Source organism: Leptonychotes weddellii, chromosome 6 (assembly GCF_054177405.1).
Source record: "Leptonychotes weddellii isolate Sample4059 chromosome 6, ASM5417740v2, whole genome shotgun sequence".
Taxonomy (NCBI): Eukaryota; Metazoa; Chordata; class Mammalia; order Carnivora; family Phocidae; genus Leptonychotes; species Leptonychotes weddellii.
Genome location: NC_138374.1, coordinates 124,485,651 through 124,509,282, shown reverse-complemented (window position 1 = coordinate 124,509,282; position 23,632 = coordinate 124,485,651). Strand labels below are relative to the sequence as shown.

Sequence of the window (23,632 nt, the reverse complement as noted above, 5' to 3'; positions counted from 1 at the left end):
ATTAGTTTTAGATGAAGTGTTCCATGATTCATTGTTTGTGCATAACACCCAGTGCTCCATGCAGAATGTGCCCTCCTCAATACCCACCACCAGGCTAACCCATCCTCCCACCCCCCTCCCCTCTAGAACCCTCAGTTTGTTTTTCAGAGTCCATCGTCTCTCATGGTTCGTCTACCCCTCCAATTTCCCCTGCTTCATTTTTTAAGATTTTGTTTATTTATTTGACAGAGAGGTACAGAGAGCCAGAGAGCACAAGCAGGGGGAGCGGCAGGCAGAGGGAGAAGCAGGCTCCCCACTGAGCAGGGAGCCCGATGCGGGGCTTGATCCCAGGACCCTGAGATCATGACCTGAGCCAAAGGCAGACACTTAACCATCTGAGCCACCCAGGCGCCCCATAAATAAATCTTTTAAATAAATAAATGAAAGTATTCAAAATTAAATATTCATCTTATTTTCAAAAAATAGTTGGACTTGAGTGTTTTAAAATTAAATTCTTTAGCTAAATATATCATAAAATCTAAGTTTAAATTTTACTGGCATAGATTCTGATTTTTTTTAAACCTTCCAAAATGAAATGTTTCAAGTCCTAAAAGAGGATGTAGTTTCTGGGGGATAATATTCAAAAGAATGATGCCTTTCATTCCCCTCCTTTGCAATAAGAGCAAATGTACAGAGAGGACATGTCCTGTTTTGCTAATATGGAAAGACTGGGCCAGTTCCATGAGACCTGTTCCTATAGCGTAAGTATATTTAAGTTGTAGCTGTTAAGTAAAGAAGTTAACTTTGGACATACAGAGGGGTGAGTGGAAGGAATGCTTTTCTCCCGTGACCCCTAATGTGAGGTAGATCCTGTTACTTTCTTCATTAATGTCAAAATGTGAATAAAAGTCGGGTCTCAGAATGAAAGCCAACTTCTGTGCACATTGGTGTGCCATCTCATAGGAAAGGACTTATTCAAAATGAGCAAATTTGTGTCTATTTCACATTTATTTATTTATTTATTTAAGATTTTTTATTTATTTGACAGAGAGAGACACAGTGAGAGAGGGAACACAAGCAGGGGGAGTGGGGGAGGGAGAAGCAGGCTTCCCGCGGAGCAGGGAGCCCGATGCAGGGCTCGATCCCAGGACCCCGGGATCATGACCTGAGCCGAAGGCAGACGCTTAACGACTGAGCCACCCAGGCGCCCCCCCCTTTTTTTTCTATTTCACATTTAAATTAAAGTAGTAGAGTCACGGTGTGTTTCTCCATTGAGATTTTTTTTCATCGCTCTAAATTTACCTCCAAGCTATCCTTTTCCAAATGTCGTCATATGAAACCTTACCTCATGAAAAATGAGCCTCCACATGTGGAAGAATGCATTTTTGTCATAGGAGATTTTTTTCCCTAATGTTTTATTCAAAACCAAAAACAAACAAGCCAAAAAAAAAAAAAAAAAACCGAGTTTCATTGCATTTCTTTCTAATGTGATGACAGAGTAGAACAAAGACAGAAATTACAGCAAAATTATTTTAGGTGTAGCATTCTGGTAGCATAATTATAGATGGCCACAATAATATGACAGCAGCAACTTGCCCTCACAATCTAGAAAGTACCACGTTATGAAAACTTTTAAGGGTGATAAGCATTACTCTTCAATGTCAAAAGAAAAGCATCTTCAGTAGCATTTTTAGAAACAGTAAATAAGTGGTATAAAGAACAGGCAGATACCATCAATGAAATATTTAAACAACTGCAGATTTAAGCAGCAGAAACAGTGCTGCATTTTTGTTTGCTTATTTATTCATTCTCACAAAGGATTTGGGGATGTAAGGAACAGTATGCTATTAGAGGTTTCTCAAACCCTCCCATGTGTGATGCCGTACTCCAGCACATGCTGGGCTGTGGCAGATATGAAGAAGAGTTAGTGGAAGAAGCAAGTGAATAGCCTGCATTTTCAGAAGCATGATTTATATTGGTGACAATATTGACACATGAATTCTGTTAGGACATCAATAAAGTTGACACATTTTTAATTCTGATGAAAATAACCTGAGGCATTCTGTGGCTGCACTGAAGAATCTTATTGGTTACAAAAACACATCAGACCCTTTCAAGATACAAGCCTTCACACGTTTTGCCCTGGAATCATGCTTCCCTCTAGACAAATGTCTTCATTGCACAAAATGCCGCTTGTCATCTATACCTAGCCCAAATGTTACTTCCTCTGTGAAGACTTCCTGACTGGATGAGGTTCAACTAGATGCTCTCTCTGAAGCATGTTGGAAGAAAAAGGAATAAATGAACCCATAATTTAGGGGTTCTCATTTAAAAACATATTTCTGTAAATACATATGTTCTCCAGTAGAACAGATATCATGTTCATTATGTTTGGTACCTAGAATGTTGTTAGTGTTCAACAAATATTCTTGAATGAATGAACAAATGAATGAATGAATGAATGAATGAATGAAATAATGTAGCAACTTAAGAGACAGTATAATGTGTAAAAGAAACATCTTGCTAAGTTTCAGTAGGGCTTATTTCTCTATTGGACAGGTATATTTTTGTGATGCTAATTTACCAAATCATGTATGACCTGAAAGTTATGAGACTGAATGCTTTAGTAACTATGAAATACCCATTCATTCATTTATGAAATTTGCTACTCTGTAAATAAACAGATTCCTGGGTCATAAAAACTTCAACATCTAAAAGGCACCCAACTTTCTAATTCACTTGAGTAATAACAACTGAACCTTGAAATGAGTACATTTCCATAAATAAGTTTTTAATATAAATTATCTTTTACAAGGAAAAATACCATAGTCATTTCTGTAACACAACAAAGTTTTCCATTTTCTGTGTGTTGGTGAAGGGAGAGCTTGAGGGTGGTCTCAGCAAATTAGTAATTTAGAGAATAACTATTGTAATAACCCAGTCTTCCTAAATTGACCTCAAACAGTTGGTTTTACTAGCTCTATATAAAGTGTTCATTCACTTTGCAGATTTCAAAAGCTGTTTCCTACAGAGTTTGAAATGGTACATTTTTCAAGATATCCCTAGGGAACGCAATTAGTATTTAGAGAAGAAATTGGTTTGATATACATAAGTTTTGCATGAGGATATGATGTCAATCAGTCTGGCATTTTTCTTTTAAAAGTATCCTTTTATTATTAACTAAATGGAATGTCACATTTGATGTCAGTAATCAACACCTCAGTCCATCTAAAAACCAGCATATCTTGAGTGGATGGAAAAAAAAAAACACTTTAAGCACATTAATACATATATTCTTTTTTGACATGAAGTGGCAAAATATAAACTGACACGTATAGTCATAAGTATATATACTGACTAACATAAAGATTAGACTTTGGATACAATGAAAACGATGTATTTTAGTATTTCATTTAGGAGAATTCAAGATTTTATATCCCTAAAATTTTAACTTAACCATTTGAAAGTTAAAGAAAATGCAAAAGACAGATGCATGACATCAAGTCAAATGCCTATTGAGTTCTCATTTAAATAAAATAATGAATAGTGGAAAGAATTTAAGATTAGAAGTGAGGAGCCTAGAGACTTGCTTAGTCATCTTAACTAGTTGTATAACCTTAGGCAAAACCACTTAACTTCTCAGGGTCTCAGTTTTCTTATCTGTAAAATGTAGCAGCTATTTTATTATTTGAAGTGGATAAACTCTACAGCCTTGTCTCGCTCAAAAATTTTAATATTACTTTGGAAACAGTCCCTCCAATTATCCATATGGCCGCAATTTCTTCTATGTAGATATAAATTGTATATTTCACCACAGGAAAATTATGATGGAATAGCTTAAAGGCCCTACAGAAGTTGTTTACGATGTTAATTACACTTGCAGAAAAGAACCACACAAATGGTATCACTTTAAAGCCATAAAGATTACTAAATGTATAATAGCATAGACATGTGGAAGAAAAACTCAACTATTGTAGGAGAGAAGACTAGGCATCCAGACTCTAGCTAAATTTGTTTTAAGCCGTTTTATGAAGTAAAACACAATTAAAAGTATTTCACCCAGGGAGAAAGCTATTGAAGTCAGGGTCACTGGTTCAATTCCCAAGTGAGCCATTAACTTTTGTTTCATTCCATTGTCACAGACTCACTAACCTCTTAACCCCAACTCACCATCTTTCAAATTCATACAAGTGGTTACAGAGGAAATTTGGCGAGACTGTTTGGATACGTAAGCAAAAATCTATCCCCTCGCTAGAAAAATAATTCAAAGGTCAAGCCCCAGTGATATGACATCATCCAAGTATTGACAGATCAGATTATCCTTAGGATGATTATTACTGTTATTATCACCATCACTATTATGGTGGCAGCATTGCGTCGTAGTTAAAAGAGCCAGCTCTAGAATTAGACTGGGTTTGAATCTGCATTGTCCCACTTACCAGCTTGACAAATTGGACAAGTTATTTAACTCTTCGAGCATTATTTTCCTCATTTTCAAAATAGTTGTTATAATAGCACTTTGTAGGGTAATTGTGAGGAACGAGTGGGTTAATCCATGTGGAAAATCCCTGAAACATTAACTACTAAGTAAATGCTATTATTATCTTTCAGTTGTCTTGGTCACGTTGACTGGTTGGCACTTGCCGAAAAGTGTCTGTAGTGGCTTCCTCCAGCTGCTAGGAGCAAACTGGATGACATAAAACAATAGAAGTGTATTCTCTCACAGTTCTGGAGGCTGAAAGTCCAAAATCAAGGTGTTGTCAGGGTCATGCTCCCTTCAGTCTCTGGAGAAAAGTTGTTTCTTGCCTGTTCCAACTTCTGGCGGCCAGTTGTTGCTTGGCTTGTGATGCTATAATTTCAATCTCTGGCCCTGTCTTCACATGGCTGTCTTCTCCCTCTGTGTGTCTCTGCATCAAAATTTTCCTCTGTTTTTATAAAGACATCAGTCCATTGCATTTAGGGCTTTCCTGAACCTAGTATGACCTCAACTTGACTATATCTGCAAAATCCCTATTTCCAAATAAGTTCACGTTCACAGGTACCAGGGGTTGGGACATAAACATATCATTTGTTGGTGGGGGGAGGCACACAATTCAACCCATTACAGCATACAAAGCAGAAAAATAGAAAGAAAATAAAGCACAAGAAGAAAGGGTAAAGCAAACAAATGTAGAAAATCTGATGCTAGTACTTATTTGGGGGAAATAGGTAAATAGCCTCAAAGAAATCGCTGAGTTCTTACCTATCACTACAACAGAGAAACACCTTACATGTGGCTGAGGCAGAGCCCAGCAAAATATCTTTGGACCATGAGTGAGAAACAAGATGACTTCAACAAGCAGTAGAGGCAGACTTCAACATAGGTGGTAGCAAAATGCTGTGAGAATCCTGACAATTATTTGGCACAATCCTGCAAATGGCATCCTCCCTTTGTCAAGCCTGATCAGTTGTGACTTATCGAGACACGGTCCATGGGCCCTGCACTGGATGCAAGGTAACTTGGATGACATCATAAACCCAAAGAAGGTGATGATGATCTGAGGCCAGCATTTGCACTGAGTACTGGATGTCCCCAGGGATAGTGATGTGTTGTGCAACATGTTTTAAGCAAATTTCATGGACTAAACAATTGTCCACACAAAGTCTGACTGTGTCTATAAATAATATTTTCCTATCTGGGCAGTTTTGAACCAAATGAAGAAAGCATGATAGTCTTCTGCCTCAAAGAGCCAAAAAGGATTAAAAAAACTGATGGCTTTACTCTATCGTTGATTTAATACATGACTTGGAAAGTCCTCATCATATCACATCACCATGTCCAGCTTTCTCTTTCTGCAAAGCAATATTCAGTTTCCACTGTATTGACTCAAGTAAATATGTTCACATGATGGCAAAATGCAGCTCGCTGTAGCAAAATTCTCGGCGGGAGAACGTTGTACCCTTGGTCACAGTTACGATTTAATTTAGGGGTTTATCTGTCTTCCAAAGAGATTATAGGAAGGAAGGATAGGTGTAGGAAGAAAATGGTGATGAGGGATTCTGATATTTGAAAATGGATGAGATTCCCAAAAGAAGAGCATAAAACTGTCTGGATAAAATACAGATAGAACACTGGCAGGTTGCCAGATTTGTAATTGCATCTTGAATTGAGCTGTAATCCTTACCACTTCCGAAAACAATAAGAGTGAGAAAACGATAAACCACATTTGTTTTACATAGCGGGTATTTGCTTTAGCATTCCTAATAAAATATTTTCCCTGACACTTTGGTGAAGGCTCCAGAGCCACAAAAATAGTTATATGTTTTTTTGTGTAAGGAGGAAAAAGAAGATAATTCTCTTTTGTAGGGGGAAACAGAAAATTGTGGATTTTGAAGGGATTAAAAAGGGAAATCCTGTATTTTGTAAGGAAAAAGAAATGTGTGTGTTTTGTCTTCTGTAAAAGAGAAACTGATAATGACTTTTTAAAAAACGACCTTTCAGGTTTACAACGTACGAGTATAAGGTGTTTGTACACAACAGCGAGGGTTTCTCACCGAGCGAAGGAGCTACCGTGACAACATTAGCTGGTCTTCCAGAGAGGGGAGCCAATCTCACCGTAACTGTTGTTAACCACACGGCCATAGATGTGACATGGGCTAAACCAAGTAAGTAAGCTTCCCATGTCTTTAGTTCCCCTTAGCGTATTATACCAAAATGAATTTTATATGGATGCATGAAAAACAACAACAACAACAATGGAAAGCTGAGATGCTTGTGTATTCTTCAAAGTCAGACTCTCTCCCTACTTGACGTCTTTCCTGGGCCTTCTCTCTCTCTTCCATTCCTTTTGGTTGGGGATGTAGTTTCTGTCACACCAGCCAGTTGTACTAGAAATGTCCGTGTATTAATTTGATAGAATGTAATACTGTGCACTTTCCCACAGAAAGCTCTGCCCCCCATCTTGTAACTCAGCACTTATTAGCAAGAACCATTGATTAGGATGCAGTCATGTGAGGGATTTTTCTGAGTGAATCATCTTCAATGCTGGGGTAGACAGAATTCCAGCTTGACACAGGAAAATGGAGCCTGGACATCACCACTGGGCTTGCTTCAATAATGCAGGGGGCTCGCCCTGACCCCATTCAGAACATACTTTTGTGGGTAGTTAGAAGAGCTCACAGATGGATCTAATCTTCTCCTGCAACTTTAGAAACAAAAAACTGAAATTTCAGATCTCGTTGGTCAGCAGAGTAGCGTTTAATAGCAGAACTATTATTTTGTAGTGATCCATTATCAGAATTAGAAAACAACACTGGATTTATCATGGAAATATATGCTGTAACCATTCTTAGAAGTACCACTTGAGATCTGGCTAATAGTTGAATTAAAACTTGCTAGAATATTACCAAATATTGAGAAATATCTGATTCAGAAATCCCCAAGTAAAATGTTTGTCTTATGAAAGAAAACTGTACCTGCTAGAGTAATCATCTACAGTCATGTAGAAAGATGAAAAACTACCCTTGGCTGGGGAATAGTAACCATGTGATTTTCATCCAGCCTTTGAGTTTTGTTACAACCTAAGACATGCTTCCTGTTCCATTTAGAACATCTGAGTGAATTTGCCTCCGTGTTGTATTTTATCAATTGCGAATTAAAACCAGGATTAGGTGAGATTAACAGTAAATTAAAATCTGTACCGGCTCTGTTGATATATGTTGCCACTAAATAACCCATTTTTACAGAAGACTATCATCCTAGGGTTTTTATAAGGTTGCAGGTTTCTAATAATCTGTGTCACCTCTATTGGGATCTCTTAAGCCATTTAAATGGAAGAATGGAAGTTAATTGATGCTTATGATTACACTCTGCGACACCTCTGGGAAAAATACAAAGTTTTTACCTGGAGATGGATTTTTATGTATAATATATTTTCACTCATCTCTCTCTTTCCTCTCTACTTTACCCTCACCACCTGATTCATCTTAAAAGCCTGCTCATAAAGGTGGATGTCCTCCCCCTCATCTGACATTTGAATACTGCTCTTAAGATCCAGCTGCTGAATTTTCGCCAATATAGGTCCTTTACATTATCATTGCATGCCTGAAGTAAGCGTGCTTATAAAAACTGACAAACTTAGATTTGCAGCATCTCGCTGAAGTTTCATTACCTTGGTAATCTGAACCTCTGACCTTCGGGATGTAGGTAATACAATCTGCTGTTATTTCCATTCATACCTTAGAAATATTTCAGATAACTATTTGTGAGCACAAAGGTTAACTCTCAGAAGAGGGTCAACTCTCCGAAAGCTTGTCGCATTATCATTTTCTTCTTTCGTGCAACCTGCTAGCGTTAAGTAAATTAACTAGTTACTCCTCTGTGATAGGGCCACCTATTTTTTGCTATTTTAATTTAGGTTGTTTCCTTGACTTCCGGGATACGTTTGGCACATTGTTGAACATGCTAGAAGGCACAAAACTGTAGGATGAAAGTCAGTTGGGTACATTTATAAATATTTACTTATTAAAAATTGCCTTTCAAAAAAACATAGAATGTATTTAAAAAAAAAAAACACATATTCTCTCTTAACTATGACCTCCCCATGGATACACCATTTTGACAGATGCATATTTCTGGTAAATTTTTACTAACCACAGATTAACAGGAATGTTACTGAACATTTTAGAAGCACCCATTTTAAATTTTGCATCGCTGTGTGATGTCATGGGAGGTAAAAGCCTCCCTGCATTCCTTCAGTTCATTTTTAGGGTTCATATTGTAAACTGGCAGCACACGGACCACGTTTACTTCCTCCATCCCCCCTACACTGTTTTGCCTATGGTATTTTTCTTAAAGAATATTTTGCCAACATTTAACAATCAGAAGATTTCACATAAAGATGATGACTCGGGGATTGATTTGAAAAATCAAATGATTGAGTGAAACTACTCCCACATTGCAGGAGGAATATTATCAGTGGGCGCTGAGTAATGACTTCCTCTAGACAGGTCACACACTTCTATCTTCCTGGTCCCTATACAGATATGAGGTTCTTATCCCTGTTAAATATAATAAAAGAGAATATTTCAGCCTAAGTGAAACACCATGAAGATAAATTATATTAGTGAAAACAATCACATTTTTATAAAAAGGGATACAAAAATACCTTCACTTCAGTTATTCATACAATTCTCAGAAAAGCCCTGTGAGATAGAAACTGGCACTTTGTGACTCACTCAACATTACACCGAGGAAGCAGAACTTCCCAAACTCAAACTAAGGGCTGAGACATTGAATTTTCAGCTGTTTCTCATGCATTTAGCCTTAATGGTTATTAACACTTCGTTGAGTGATTTATTAAGATCCTCCCCATTTTGAATGCTCACTCTAAAATCAACAGCCTCAGGGGACCTGCGTGGCACAGTCAGTTGACCATCCAACTCTTGGTTTCAGCTCAAGTCTTGATCTCAGGGTCCTGAGATAGAGCCCCCCCCACATTGGGCTCTACGCTCAGCACGAAGTCTGCTTGAGATTCTCTCTCTCCCTCTGTCCCTGCCTGCTCTCTCTCTCAAATAAACAAATCTCTCTCTCTAAAATAAATAAATAAAATATTTTAAAATAAATAAATAAATAGCCTAATAAGAAAATGCCCTTGAGGGAATGCAGTGGAAAGGCAACACCTCTCCTGAGGTTGCCTCACTAACAAGATCATCCATGGCCAGAACAAAGCAAGAAAACCCTGGAGGTAGTGAGAGAGGAAGGTACTGAAGAAGGGGAAATGAAAAATCATCCAAACGCTCTTCACTTTACCATCATCAAGACCTCCCCCCAGCCTTTAGATGTTCGCATCTTGTGTCACATCTTCCTCCCTCTCTCTTCTCCTTCCTCTTTTTCTCCTGTCTCCCCTCTTTCTCTCTTTCTCTTCTACCTCTCTCTCTCTATTTCCTCTCCTTCCTTTCTCCCACAGATATTTATTTATGACTTTATTTGTCCTGGGCACTGTTACTACAGTGATGAATGACATAACTCCTGCATTATAATATCTCAGTGAACTCTCTGGAAAAGTCATAAAGTATGAAGGTGTCACCGTTAAGAGAGTAAGTTTAAATCCACACAAAAGGCCTCTACCTCATCTTGATCTCTTAATCAGAAAGCACCAATTTTGTAACTAGAAGAATTTCTGACTTTGTCTGAATTTATCTTGTTTGGGTGGCAATACATATCAATACTTTCCAATGTCAGCCCTTTTAAAAAGCACCCACCATTGTTGGCACACCTTGTTCCTTACTCTTCTTCCCATTACTCCAGTTATCAAAGCAAATAAGCTGTATTTGCCTTTTCCTTGGGCTGTCCTCTTGTTCACTTGTGCATCTGTTGTAGTCTGACCTTCCCTCATACTCTACTGACATGGTCCTCCTGAAGTCCTTCTCACCTCATGACCCAATCCAACCTTCTCTTCTCTATGCCATCCCATTCTGTTTCTCTGCATGGTGGGTCCTGTCATGACCCCTCCTCACTGAAATGCTCCAACCTGTGTCAAACAACTACTCCTTCTCCTTATTCCCTAAATACAGACGTTTCTCAAAGTTCTTTCCTTAGTATCTTTTTCACACTCCAATTCTCCTGTGGGTGATTCCATCTATCTCACTGTTTCAAGTTCTCCTAACTAGAAAAATGACAAAATTCTATGAAGCCTTATGAAGGGATGATTTAAAAAATAAACTTTGGAATCAGGGAAACTTGAGTTTGGATCCCAGTTTCAGTACTTTTTAGCACTATGACTAAAGTAAGCCACTTAACCTCACTAAATCCTAGTTTCCTAATACAACATCCGGGGATAATAATAACTGCTTTAAAATGTTGTGATAGGGATGAAATGAGATAATATATGTTTAGAACATAGTAATCATTTAGTATTGGTATAAAGTATTACTCTGTCTCTAAAATGTTGACTGTTTTCAACAGCAGTTTTACAAAATACAAAAAAAAAAAATTGGGCTGCCATTTCTATTAAAAATTGGGGTATGGTATTCAGATAAAAACATTTCTACAGTGAGTTGAAGATAGACAAAGAATAGATGTCACTTTATAATGACCTGACTTGACTAAAAGGTAGAACTACCAACCATTGAATAGTATCATTTCCCCACCTCCTTCCCCTTGAGGTGGTGGTGTTCCCCATGCCCATCAACTTAGAGACTACACTTACCAGCCTTGGAGTTAGTTGTGGCCTTGTGCCAGTATTTGTGCCAATAAAATGTGAGAAGAAATGATGTATGTCTTTTGGTGTCATGATCACAAAACATTAGCTATGTGCCTTCCTGTTCTCTCTTCATAATTTCCCTGGACTAAAATGTAGACATGGCAGTTTTCTCAGTTTCATCTCTGCAGGCACAGACGACACCCTAAGAGATCCAAAGCCACATAAGAGAAGGAACCTGGGTTGTTGAAATGGAACACCATCTGACTCACTCACTTTGGGGCTAGTATGTGAGATGTAAATTAACATCTATTTTATTTAAGTCACTTTATATCAGGGCTTCTTGGTTACCACAGCTCAGTTAACTCTCTCATTCCCTGTTTGCGCATATCAGTTCACATAAGGGGCAGAAGTTATCTATCCTACTTCCATTGCTAAATATAGAATGATGAATAATTAACACATCTCATATGCAATTTCCTTTAAATACAATTTTCTCTGGCAGGCTATTGATAAGAGTTGGAACACAGTGAAAGACTAAAGTAGCTGGGGGAGGGGGGAATTCCTAAATACAGTTATTTGTTTCTGACTGATGAGTAAACAAGACAGAAGGGATGAGGCATCTTTTTGGGAAAAATAAGGAGGCTGGCTTGGATCACTGTCCAAGAGGATCTTCCCACTTCTTTATGTGAAAAATTTTACTCTCTTGCAGAGTAACGAATTTTCTCAAGAAGTAGTTTGATTTTTTTAAAAAAACTTTTGCTAAGTAAACTCTACCCCCATCGTAGGACTCAAACTCACAACCCAGAGATCAAGAGTCCCATGCTCTACTGACTGAGCTGGCCAGGTGCTCTGCAAGAAGTGGTTTTGGTTCCTCGCATTTTCCAAGAAGTATTTAGTTAATGACAGGAGTTCTGCACCATAGAACTTGGGAAACTGAACACTGATTTGAGAATCTATGAGCAAGACACATTTCTATTATAAAATAACCTTAATGGGATCCTTCCAAGTTTTTACATTTGAACAAAATTACCTCCTCCCAATGAGCCTGCTAATGAGAGATGTGGCTAAAGAATTCAATCCTAGACAAATTTGGACACCTGTTGAATGGAGTGGTTTGCTATAATTGCTCTAGATCAGGCCACAGACATTTTTCTAAAAAGCCAGGTAGTAAATACTTCAGGCTTTGTAGGCTATATATAGTCTGTGTTGGAACTCCTCAACTTTGCCATTGTAGCACAAAAACAGCAAGAGACAACACTTACACAAGCATGGTTCCAGGAACACTTTATTATGGATACCGAGATAAAATTTTCATGTAATTTTCACATGTCACAAAATACTACAATTCTTTTGATTTTTTTCCCAGCCATTTAAAAAATGTAAAAACCATGCTTAGTTTGCAGAATATATATAAACAGGTAGCAGGCCACATTTGGCCTAGAGGCCAGATTTTGCCCATGGACCACCCTTGGCTGACCCTACTGTAAATGCTAAAAATCTAGAGGACATAATTGATACTAACAGTAATCTCTAGAGGTGGCTGGATGGCTCAGTGGGTTGGAGTGTTTACCTTCCTGGGATCGAGCCCCACATCGGGCTCTCTGCTCAGCAGGGAGCCTGCTTTTCCCTCTGCTGTGTGTTCTCTCTCTCTCTCTCGTCTCTCTCTCTCTGTCAAATAAATAAATAAATAAATAAAAATCTTTAATAGCAATCTCTAAAAATAATCCAACAGCATGCAAAGAACATCATCTAAGTGCTTTAGCAAGAGGACTTTCAGCTAGCCCACCTAACAACTGCTTTGAATTACTTGGGAATCTATTACAAAGGAGAGGGGACTGTTGTATATTTGAGAATCTGCTGCAGCTAAGATCACATTTCTGAATCTCTATATAGAGATTACCACCCAAAATGGCATTTAATAGCAAAAATTTTGTCCACAGGTTATAACCTTCTTCTTCAACTCATTGAGGTTGAGTATGTACAGTTAGAGCAACACCTTTACTCAGATAAATTTATGTGATCTACAAAGTATGGGTTGCACATCATAGGATTAGAATATCTGAGCAAATTTAACCTCATAGGAAATCCTCATTTTTTCTTGTTGTTTCAAACACAAGCTAGAATGTACAGCTCCAAATCATATAAATCTAACTCAGATATTCACACTTTAATTTCTAAGTCCACCTGGTTGCCAGAAAATCACTTCAAATTCAAGAAATCTTGAGTGAAACAAGTATCAAATCCTCCATCCCATAATTACTCCTGTGTTTTCTATTTTATGTAATGGGATTCACACAGAAACCAAAACCATAAATCTGAGGTTTTTGTAACTCTTCCTTACCCCTTCTAAACTCTCTGGGGTCACTTAAGGACCTTGGCTCCTTCCATCTAGTAGATCCACCGTTCCCATGGGCCTTGAAGTCCTGCAGGTGGGAAAACTAAAGAAAATCAGAGATGGTCAGTTGCTCTAAAAATAGCATAAATTGGTCACATGACCTTGCCACCAGATGTAAGGAGCCCAGAAAATATATTCTGGCTATTTGACAAAAAGAGAAAAAACATGGATGTTGGTGAATCCTAACTTTTATCTTCTGTAGTGATTTCTAAAGTTAAATTGCTATTTGTCCTATAAATGCTATTGGTGGGTTAGTGCTATCTTTCTCTTTTTTTTTTTTTTCATGACTTTCTATTTTTTTTTAAGATTTTATTTATTTATTTGACAGAGAGAGACACAGCAAGAGAGGGAACACAAGCCGGGGGATTGAGAGAGGGAGAAACAGGCTTCCTGCCTAGCAGGGAGCCCAATGCGGGGCTTGATCCCAGGACGCCGGGATCATGACCTGAGCCAAAGGCAGATGCTTAACGACTGAGCCACCCAGGCACCTTTCTATTTTTTTAATTAACATATGATGTATTGTTTGTTTCAGGGGTACAGGTCTGGGATTCATCAGTCTTACATAATACGCAGTGCTCCCCATAACACATACCCTCCCCAATGTGCATCACCCAGCCACCCCATTTCTCCCACCCTGGCACTGTTACTTTCCTTGACCTTCTCACCTGCCATTTTCAATGTTTGGTTTATAAATTATAATATAATTATTTTTACATAATTATTTTCTCTAAATAGTTTCAATTTTTATTATCAATTCCTAAACTTTCCCAATATTGAATTCTGGACCTTGATTCATCTTTTTTATCTTCTGGATAACATTATTGGGAAAATTTTACCATTAAAGTTAAATAAATTAAATAAATTAATTACTCTTAATTAGTTATATATATATGTGTATATGGATATTTACTTTTATTCCTAAATAAGAAAGTCTTTCTGTTGTATTTGCACATAAATAATGACTTAGATGTGTATGAAATTCTTGTATCAAAATATTTTCCCTCGGGCGCCTGGGTGGCTCAGTTGGTTAAGCGACTGCCTTCGGCTCAGGTCATGATCCCGGAGTCCCGGGATAGAGTCCCGCATCGGGCTCCCTGCTCAGCGGGGAGTCTGCTTCTCCCTCTGCCCCTCCCCCCTCTCATGCTCTCTCTATCTCATTCTCTCTCTCAAATAAATAAATAAAAAATCTTTAAAAAAAAAATATTTTCCCTCAAAACCTGATGAAATTGTTCCATTGTCTTTCAAAATTTGGTGTTCTGGATGAGAAATCTGAAACTTGCCTGACTTTTTCTCCTTTGTAGATGATCTTTTAATGTTTAGCTTACCTTTGAAATGTTTTAATGTTCCATGATATGTCTGAGTTTGGATATATTGCCATTATTTTGATCAAAACTGCATTAATCAATTTAATTTATGGACATAAACCTTTATTTGGGTCAGGTTTCATGGGGTATTTTATGTTCATGATTATTTATTCCATTTATTTTTCAGGTTGTTTAGATATTTTTATTCTCTGTCCTCAATATCTATAATTCTGACTTTCATTGATTTCTTCTTAGTCATTTTCCTCTTTATTCTTTCCTACTGTGTACTTTTAATCTGCTTTTGTCTACTTTTCATGCAGATTTGAATTCTGCCATTTCTCTTTATGTTTCCTTGCTGTCTTACTTAAACAAGATCACTTGACATCTTTGTCTTCATATCTGTCTTTTCACGATTATAGGTATGTTTCACAGAGGCTTCTTTTTCATAAAGGCATGTCCCCCCTTTGTTATTTTTAAAAGAACACAATGCAAATGTTTTCTAAAACTTCCATCTCATTCTCATAGAAGTAATACACACGCACGTGCGCACGCACACACATACACACACACACACAAATCTGCTTTTGAAGGTTCTAGACAATGTTTTCCCTGTCTCACGCTATGAAGAAGCCTTGTGACTTAATGTTTTTCTCTTTTAAAAAATGGAACTATATTCAGGCCCAGATTTTACCAATATGCAGGGAGGGTGAAATTTACTTGGCTCCTCATTCCAGCTATTTCAATTCCAACAGGATTCCTCTCTCAGAGGTAGACTCAAGGTCAGCAGCCTTTAATTTTGTGCTGGCTTATTGAACTGAGGATGTATGTTCTATTTCTTAGACAGTTCAGTGACTTGGGAAGAACCCACTGAAGTTTAAAAATTTGTTTGAACAACAAAAAAGCATACTCCTGTGCATGCTCCTAGAACTTCTCATCAGATGACTAGGGTATGAAGATATAATGTATGTCTACTATTTTTCTGTTTTGGACTCTGCACTAAATGAATGAGTAAAAAGAAATGTTGAAGGAGATGTTGGTGAGAGGCAAGACAATGCAGAAATCTGGCGCTTACTGCCCAGAGATGCTGCCTGATTCTGGTTATAGAGGCCTCCATATCATGGAGTAAGACATAACCAAAGGAACTCAATTGCCATCTTTTTCTATCTTTTGAGGGACAATAGATTTTGTTCTATTTCAAAAGGGTTGACATATGGTACATGGCTAAGAATGGGCATCCAATGGAATTTTATCCAGATATCAACACACAGTCTTTCTCATGTTGAACTTACAGCACTAGCTGCAATATTTTCAATGTATATACATAGGTACATTGATTGAAACTTAATGGAATAGATATCAGGCACATTTAATAACCCAGGTAAAACCCATTTATAACTGTCAGTAAAGTTTGAAAGCATTTCATCAAATTATATCTTTAGGGCTTGTATCTCTAACCAGAGTCCTCACTTAACAAACTAAAATACAACATGAACTTCAAATCTAGTATACTTTCCATTATACCTTAGCTGCCGTAAATTAATGAGTAATGCCATTGTAAGCCAGTAAAAAAATAATTCTAATGAAAGAAGAAACTTTTGCACTCACAGCACCATTGGCTTTGCTATACTTGACTAATATCATCTGGGAAAATATTGATGGATATGAATAACCAGTTCCTGCCAATGCACAACAATGACCTCATTATTGAAGGTACTTACCTATTATGATATCAGAGAAAAGAAAATCTTAATCCCCAGAATTTTCCAAGTTTGTTACTAAAGATCTCTTACTATAAACTCTTTCAACTAGGCTGGCATACCAAATCTTTTTGACTATTGCTAGAGATAAATTCAAAGCAGTAGTGTGCTCAGCATCCAGTTTTTATGCAAGACCACCGAGATCTAAAGGAAAAGGGGTCCTTAAAAGAAAGTCATACATCCTCTAAAGCGGTATTCCTTTAAGTGGCCATATGCTACAATCTCACATATTAGAGACACTGTACTTTAATGACCATAAAGAGAAATGCCATCTTTTCTTCTCAAACCTTGGACTAGTGCTACTGAACTGTTTTGATGCATACTTTTACATACAATTTCAGGAGGTTCGTAAACCAACATTCCACCCCACGATTTTAACATGAACCAAGGTAATAGTTTCTGCTTAAGGTCTTTAAAAACAATACTAACATAAGTAGAGCAGTAGACTATATAGTATACTTATACTATTTCCTACCTAAGAAAATATGGCTGTTTTATGGCTTCTATTTTTATTTCTTGTTTCTTTTTTCTTTTTGTAATTTTGTAGGTAAAATCTATGTACCTTATTTTTTTTAATTCAATTAGCCAACATATAGTACATCATTAGTTTTTGATGTAGTGTTCAATGATTCATTAGTTGCATAAATACCCTGTGCTCCTCAGATCACATGCCCTCCTTAATGCCCCACGCCCCTCCCTTCTGCAACCCTGTTTGTTTCCTGGAGTCAAGAGTCTCTCATGGTTTTTCTCCCTCTCTGACTTCTTCCCATTCAGTTTTCCCTCCCTTCCCCCATGGTCCTCTATGCTATTCCTTATATTCCACATATGAGTGAAACCATATGACAATTGTCTTTCTCTGATTGACTTATTTCACTTAGCATAATACCCTCCTGTTCCACCCATATCAGTGCAAATGGTAGGTATTTATCCTTCTGATGACTCAGTAATATTTCATTGTATATATGAACATCTTTATCCATTCATCTGTTGAAGGACATCTCGGCTCCTTCCACATTGCTGCTATGAACATTGGGGTGCATGTGCCCCTTCTTTTCACTACATTTGTATCTTTGGGGTAAATACTCAGTAGTGAAATTGCTGGGTCATAGGGTAGCTCTATTTTTAACTTCTTGAGGAACCTCCATACTGTTTTCCAAAGTGGCTGTACCAGTGTGCATTTCCACCAAGCATCATTGTAGAAAGGTAATGAGAAGCAGAACTTAGGGCAAAGAAGGAGAAATCGGGTAAAAGCAGAAAAAGAAAACAGTAAACTGGTTTTTGAAAGGATGGTTGAGGAATTAATGAGTTATATTTGTGAGACAGTAAGTGATTGTTTTTGGCACCTTTTAAACATTTGTCTAATTCATAGAAACACAGTGAACTAGGAGAAAAGAATGAGAATCTTGATAAAAATTCAAATATCATCCTGGGATCCTACTGAGCAAATCCTTAAGGAGAGCATGTTGTATCAGTCTACTTCTTCAACAGTGTACATGACAGGATATCTGTCTAACATTCTTTTAGGTAGCATTTAGCAATTTTAAAAATGCCTCAAGTTCTAGGATCTGTGTCAGAAAATACCCTGTTTTGCATTAGCATAGACTTCTCTCAAGGATGATGTTACTTAGAAATGGAAGATATTCCATGTTTTGAATACTTTATTTTACTCTTAGTTTCCTTTTGTAACTGTTATATTAAAGTTCTGAAGATTAGTTGAATAACTGTAAGTAACATAACTAAAATATTTAAAAGAAATTTAGAAATTTATTTTCCTATAAAGATAAGTCTCTATGTAATTAATCATGGGGTAAGGGGAAGAAAATAAACTTTGTTAAAAAAATAAAAACAATGCTACCATAAAGAAGTGTCCATAAGCGTTCCATTTTACCCTTCTAGACAGAGCTGAAGATAAAGTTTATCCTCTGTCTTTTTTCCCTGAGGCCCTTTTAGATCAGCCACATTTACAGTATCCTGCATTTATTGTTAACAGCCTTTCAAGACCTACAAGGTGATGTTGAATATTATACACTTTTTTGGAGTTCTGCTACCTCAAATGAATCTCTCAAAATCCTCCCAGATGTAAACTCTCATGTCATCAGCCACTTAAATCCAAACACAGAGTATCGGATTTTTATCTCTGTCTTCAATGGAGTCCACAGCATCAGTGGTGAAGTACTGCGTGCAACCACTTTCGATGGGGGTGAGTCCAGATTTCAAGGGACACTTGGCTTCAGAGATGCAAATGAAATTGATTGATTCTTGCTGAGGTTGAGATCAGTCGTCCCTCCATCATAAAATTTCCGGCGTTGGAGGGAAGGGGGTTGGGACTAAAATGCTTAAGTGCTCGCTGTCGTCAAGTGGCAGATCAATATGCAGTTCCTTAGAGAGAGCAGCACAAGGCTCTAATAATGGGATATTAGCCCAGTTTGTTCCTGTTCTTCTCGGTGTATGCTGAGTTTGGAGCTGAATTCGCATCAATAAATGGTGACATTTAGGAATATTTTTTTAAAGATTTGCTCTCAGAAGCAGTGTGCTTTTCAAAACGGCAGCCAGGCACAGTGAGGGCTCTCCCTGAGTCACCAGAAATGGTAGGTGGAAGTTCAGCCACTGAGAAAAATTGCCTATGACTCATTTCTAAGCCAGTTAGCAAGGGGGAGGAAGCAAGGGAAGCAACTTGTGAATCTGAAATGTGTTTGGAATGGTCTTTCTAATCTTTTTGGCTTTATAAAGTCTCATTATAAACATTATAATATCATTACCTCCCAAGCAAGTGTTCCAGGTCATTAGCAGAGCACTTTAAGTGTGGAACCCATTTCCCTTTGTGGTGCCAAAGGTCGACACCTTTTGTTTATAAAATAGAATGGATCACAAGGACAATTTTTCAACTAGTTAAGATGGGTTCTTATGATAAAAATAGGTCTTTGCATAGTTATTTCTGACATGCTTGAATAATTGTGTAATTTAACGCCAAGCAAGATTTTTTTCCTAATGTTAGATTTCATCATTACCTATGGTAATCAACATTCAAAATCATTTACATAATGACAATATTGCATTTTTGCTTCATATTGCTTGAGTTACAAGCTAGTAACATCAAATGATTTTTTACGTTCCACCAGCCTCAGCCTCAATGTATTTGAGTTTTATTTTTTGCTTAAGGAGCAAATTTTCTTTCCTTTTTTTTTTCCCTGGGAGGTATGGAGTGAAGGGATGGGAAAAAGAGACAAATAATAGATATGTGTTAGTGCTGCAGATGGGTGAATAATTTATCATCATATCCCACTGGTCACATAGTATTGAAGATTAGCACTATGCTGGTGGTATAAAGCATTTTACCACCAATTCTTATGGTTTCTAACTGAGAGTATAATAAGCCAATTTACAGAGGACTACAGACTGTGATAACTTCATCAGAGAAAAGCAGATAAGCAACGAACCCTTTGCTAAACCTAAATACTAATATGCATTGAGTTTAACAAGTGATTTTTCAGAGACAGCTGGAGTTTATTCAGTTTTTTCCTTTAATTCTAGAGCCTCAGGGCATGCTTCCTCCAGAGGTTGTCATCATCAACAGTACAGCTGTACGTGTCATCTGGACATCTCCTTCAAACCCAAATGGTGTTGTCACTGAATATTCTGTCTATGTAAATAATAAGCTCTACAAGACTGGAATGAATGTGCCTGGGTCTTTCATTCTGAGAGACCTGTCTCCCTTCACTATCTATGACATCCAGGTTAGAGCACTGTTTTTTGATGGTTAAGCTTATAAGTATGTTAACTAAAACATGCTGGGCTATGTCTCTAAGTGGACACCTTCGGTCTAGGTTACAGATTATTTATATACTGGGGAGGGGAGAGAAAAGAGAGAAAATTATTAGGATTAAATCTATTTGCTGTGGGCCAACACATGGTCTCTGGAGAGAAGATAATGGTAATATGGAAAACAGTGGTGATGATATTCTCATAGGCAAAATGGGGCAAGTCATATATTGTCAGGAAATCTTGCTATGCAGTTTACCTTTGTCCTGCCTGGTTCTTTTACTGATATCAAAAGCAGAATCAGCCTGTGAATGTGGAGACATTTTTTTCTCCCTATTTCTGCTATTTGTTAATTTAATAACTCCAAGGAAGTTACATAACCTGTTTGGTGTCAATTATCTTTTTTGTAAGGACAATGGACTCCATGACTTAAAACATTCTATCCACCCCTAGCATTCTGTGATTCGGAAGGCAGCAAGAAAACAGAAATGAATATATGGCAGACAAAATATATTGAAGAATTTTATCACATGTGTGGCAACCCTTACCTACATGAGAAGAGTTGTATTTAAACGTTTTTGCCCTTGAACCTCTTTGAGAATCTGATGATGTCAGTGCACCCTGCCCTAGAAAAACATGTATGTATTTATCTGACAGAAGTTAGCATGCAATTTCAGAGTGCATTGACCATGTGAGGCCCAACTCTCATAGACCTCTTCGAGATCTACTGACCTTCAAAATAGAAAAAATATAGAGACCACTAAGGCATTTACAATAAGGAACTTTTCCCCAAGGAGTTGGAAATCTTATTACAGTATTGGGATATAAAAGATAACAAGGCCAAATGTGGAAATTAATGATAAAAACAGAGTGTTTCAGAAACTCAAAGTTTATAGAGGAGGGTAGCAGTTTGGTAAATTTTTAAAGAAACTGTGCTACTTATAACATTCATAAGAGCTTTGTAAATAATTTTCAAAAGATACTAAGCATAGATATTTTCTTTGACCACAAAAACTTTTCACTGGCTTTGTCCATTAAGTGCTACCTCATTTATTTTCCCAGCCCCTTCTTTCCCCCACATTTGAAGGTGAAACATACACAATCATCTGGCTACAACCAATGCTTTAGCCTCTCCCACCGCTAGGCCTAGCTTCTTCAGAAAACAAAATTAAAATTTGATAAAAGAAGAAAGATATGTTGATTATTTTCTTTTACACTCTGTGATTTCCATGAACCCACCTGAGTTATCTTAGCATGGAACATTTAGACTGATGCTTATGTTCACGGTTTTTAGAGAGTCCATATGTGCCTGCACGTCATAGGTCAAATTATAAAATAAAAATCACAATCAAAATAATTAGCCATATAACTTTATGAACAAGGTTAGTTTAGAAAGGTGATGGAGGATTTGCTGGATTATTCTCTTTTGGGCCCTCATGGAGAAGGCTGACTGAGTCCTCAAAAGGCAACTTACTCATTTACTTGACCAGGACTCAAAATACAATGTAAGGTGAGATCACTGGGTGCTATGCATGCACGTCCTGATCCAGCTTTCTGATTATATGGCAAGAGTTGATGTGTAAGTGTTTCAGGCATGTTCTGCTATGACAGGCTTCACTCATACCTACTGGTTTGAGTCACTAGTGGCCTGAGGAAAGTGCATTTCTGATCAGATTTGGGACATGGAAAAAGATGAGACAAAAGACCAAATTAGAATCTAATACTTAAATTGTGTTATTAGGAAGTAAGATGTTCTTACCCTTGTTAACTATATTTTTGTGAAGCTCTTCACAATCCAGGAATACTGCTTGAAATAGTTGTTGCATCACTGGAAATTTGAATATCAAATTCCAGTGATTTTCGTTTATGGTGTCAAAGATGATTTGGCCCCATTTAAAATATGCATCTAACTGATATGCCTAATACTTTAGAATTAAGGTTCTCTATGTTAACCCCCTCTGCAAAAAAGCTATTGATTATAAAGCAGACATAAATGCCGATGCAAATATCTACTCATTTTAATGAATTCCTTTTTTGAAATAATAATTTCAATTTTCAATTCAATTTTATTTTTAATGTGAATCTGTAAAACCTTTATATTTGTGTTTCATTCACATTATGCAATGTAGCTGTAGCAGCAGAAACCTGCCCCAAAGATGAACACCTGGAATATTACATTAGTAAGAATGAGAAAAATATTGACACATTTCTCCACAGTCAAAATAAAAGCTTTTTGGAGAACCATTTGAATATAGCTAAGTAGTTTAGAACTTAAAGCTTTGCTTAATATTTAGGTAAGACAATAGTGTAAGTAACACCCAGATCAGATATCTCATATCTTACCAACTTGATCGTATGCCCTGATTTCTCTAACCCCCAATTTACAAACTGATGAAAATGGACTTGTGAGGCCTCAATAAAATTATTTGTGCCAATACCCATTATAATACTGGGCACACATTATTTATATAATAAATTCAGTTGAGTTGATTTTGAATTATCTCATTATGCACCATATAGTCAAATATTTCCCAATATGCATGAAGTTCTACTGTCATTAATTCAAATATATTTTAAGTTCCTTTGCCTTTAAATTATTTGGGGTTTCATGGGACGTGCCTAGAATGGAGGACCTTGACAGTATCTACGAAATATCTACAAAACATTACCTCAAAAGACTCTATGGCGTAAATAAAGTACACAACTTAAACAGCATCATAAAAATGTTCCTCAACTCCTATTTAGGTGTAAAGTGCCCCATGAATAAAATGACATAACTACTAAATACAGTAAGAATCGCATTTGTCTTTTCTCAGTTGCCAGTGGAAATTCAGAGAACTGCTTCATTCAGTTCTCTGTGCTAACATCTAAGCTCAACATTAGTGTTTAAGATTCATCTCTATCCAGCTTCTCTCCTCCATTTACGTATTAGATGCTGAAAGGAAATTAGCGTTGGAAAAAGTACAGTTTCTCTTTGGCTTACCCTTTCATTGGGAACAGAATGATGTCACTTTGTGGATGTTCCACTAACAATCTTTTGTACATTCATTCATCTCTCCTCCCTCTTGCTGCATGTGTTCTTTTATGTTACTAATGCTTGATGAACTCTATTTCTGATCTTTAGTTACTCCACCCTCCTCTGTTCTTATTCAGATTAGGTGGCAGAATTAAAGGGGTAAATGATGATTTTCTGCTGTGATTAAGGTAAAAATACAATTGCAGCTGGAACAAATGAATATAAAATAGCTCGGCCAC

At 37.1% G+C, this 23,632-nt stretch overlaps 1 protein-coding gene across 1 annotated transcript in view; it reads left to right on the top strand.

The window, feature by feature from the left end:
* USH2A (usherin) overlaps positions 1-23,632 on the top strand; it is a 602,856-nt gene that overhangs the window by 382,928 nt on the left and 196,296 nt on the right. The window contains exons 33-35 of the mRNA XM_081823209.1: positions 6,461-6,624; positions 18,609-18,818; positions 20,150-20,352. Coding sequence (XP_081679335.1) covers positions 6,461-6,624; positions 18,609-18,818; positions 20,150-20,352 — 577 coding nt within the window. The remainder of the gene's footprint in view (positions 1-6,460; positions 6,625-18,608; positions 18,819-20,149; positions 20,353-23,632) is intronic.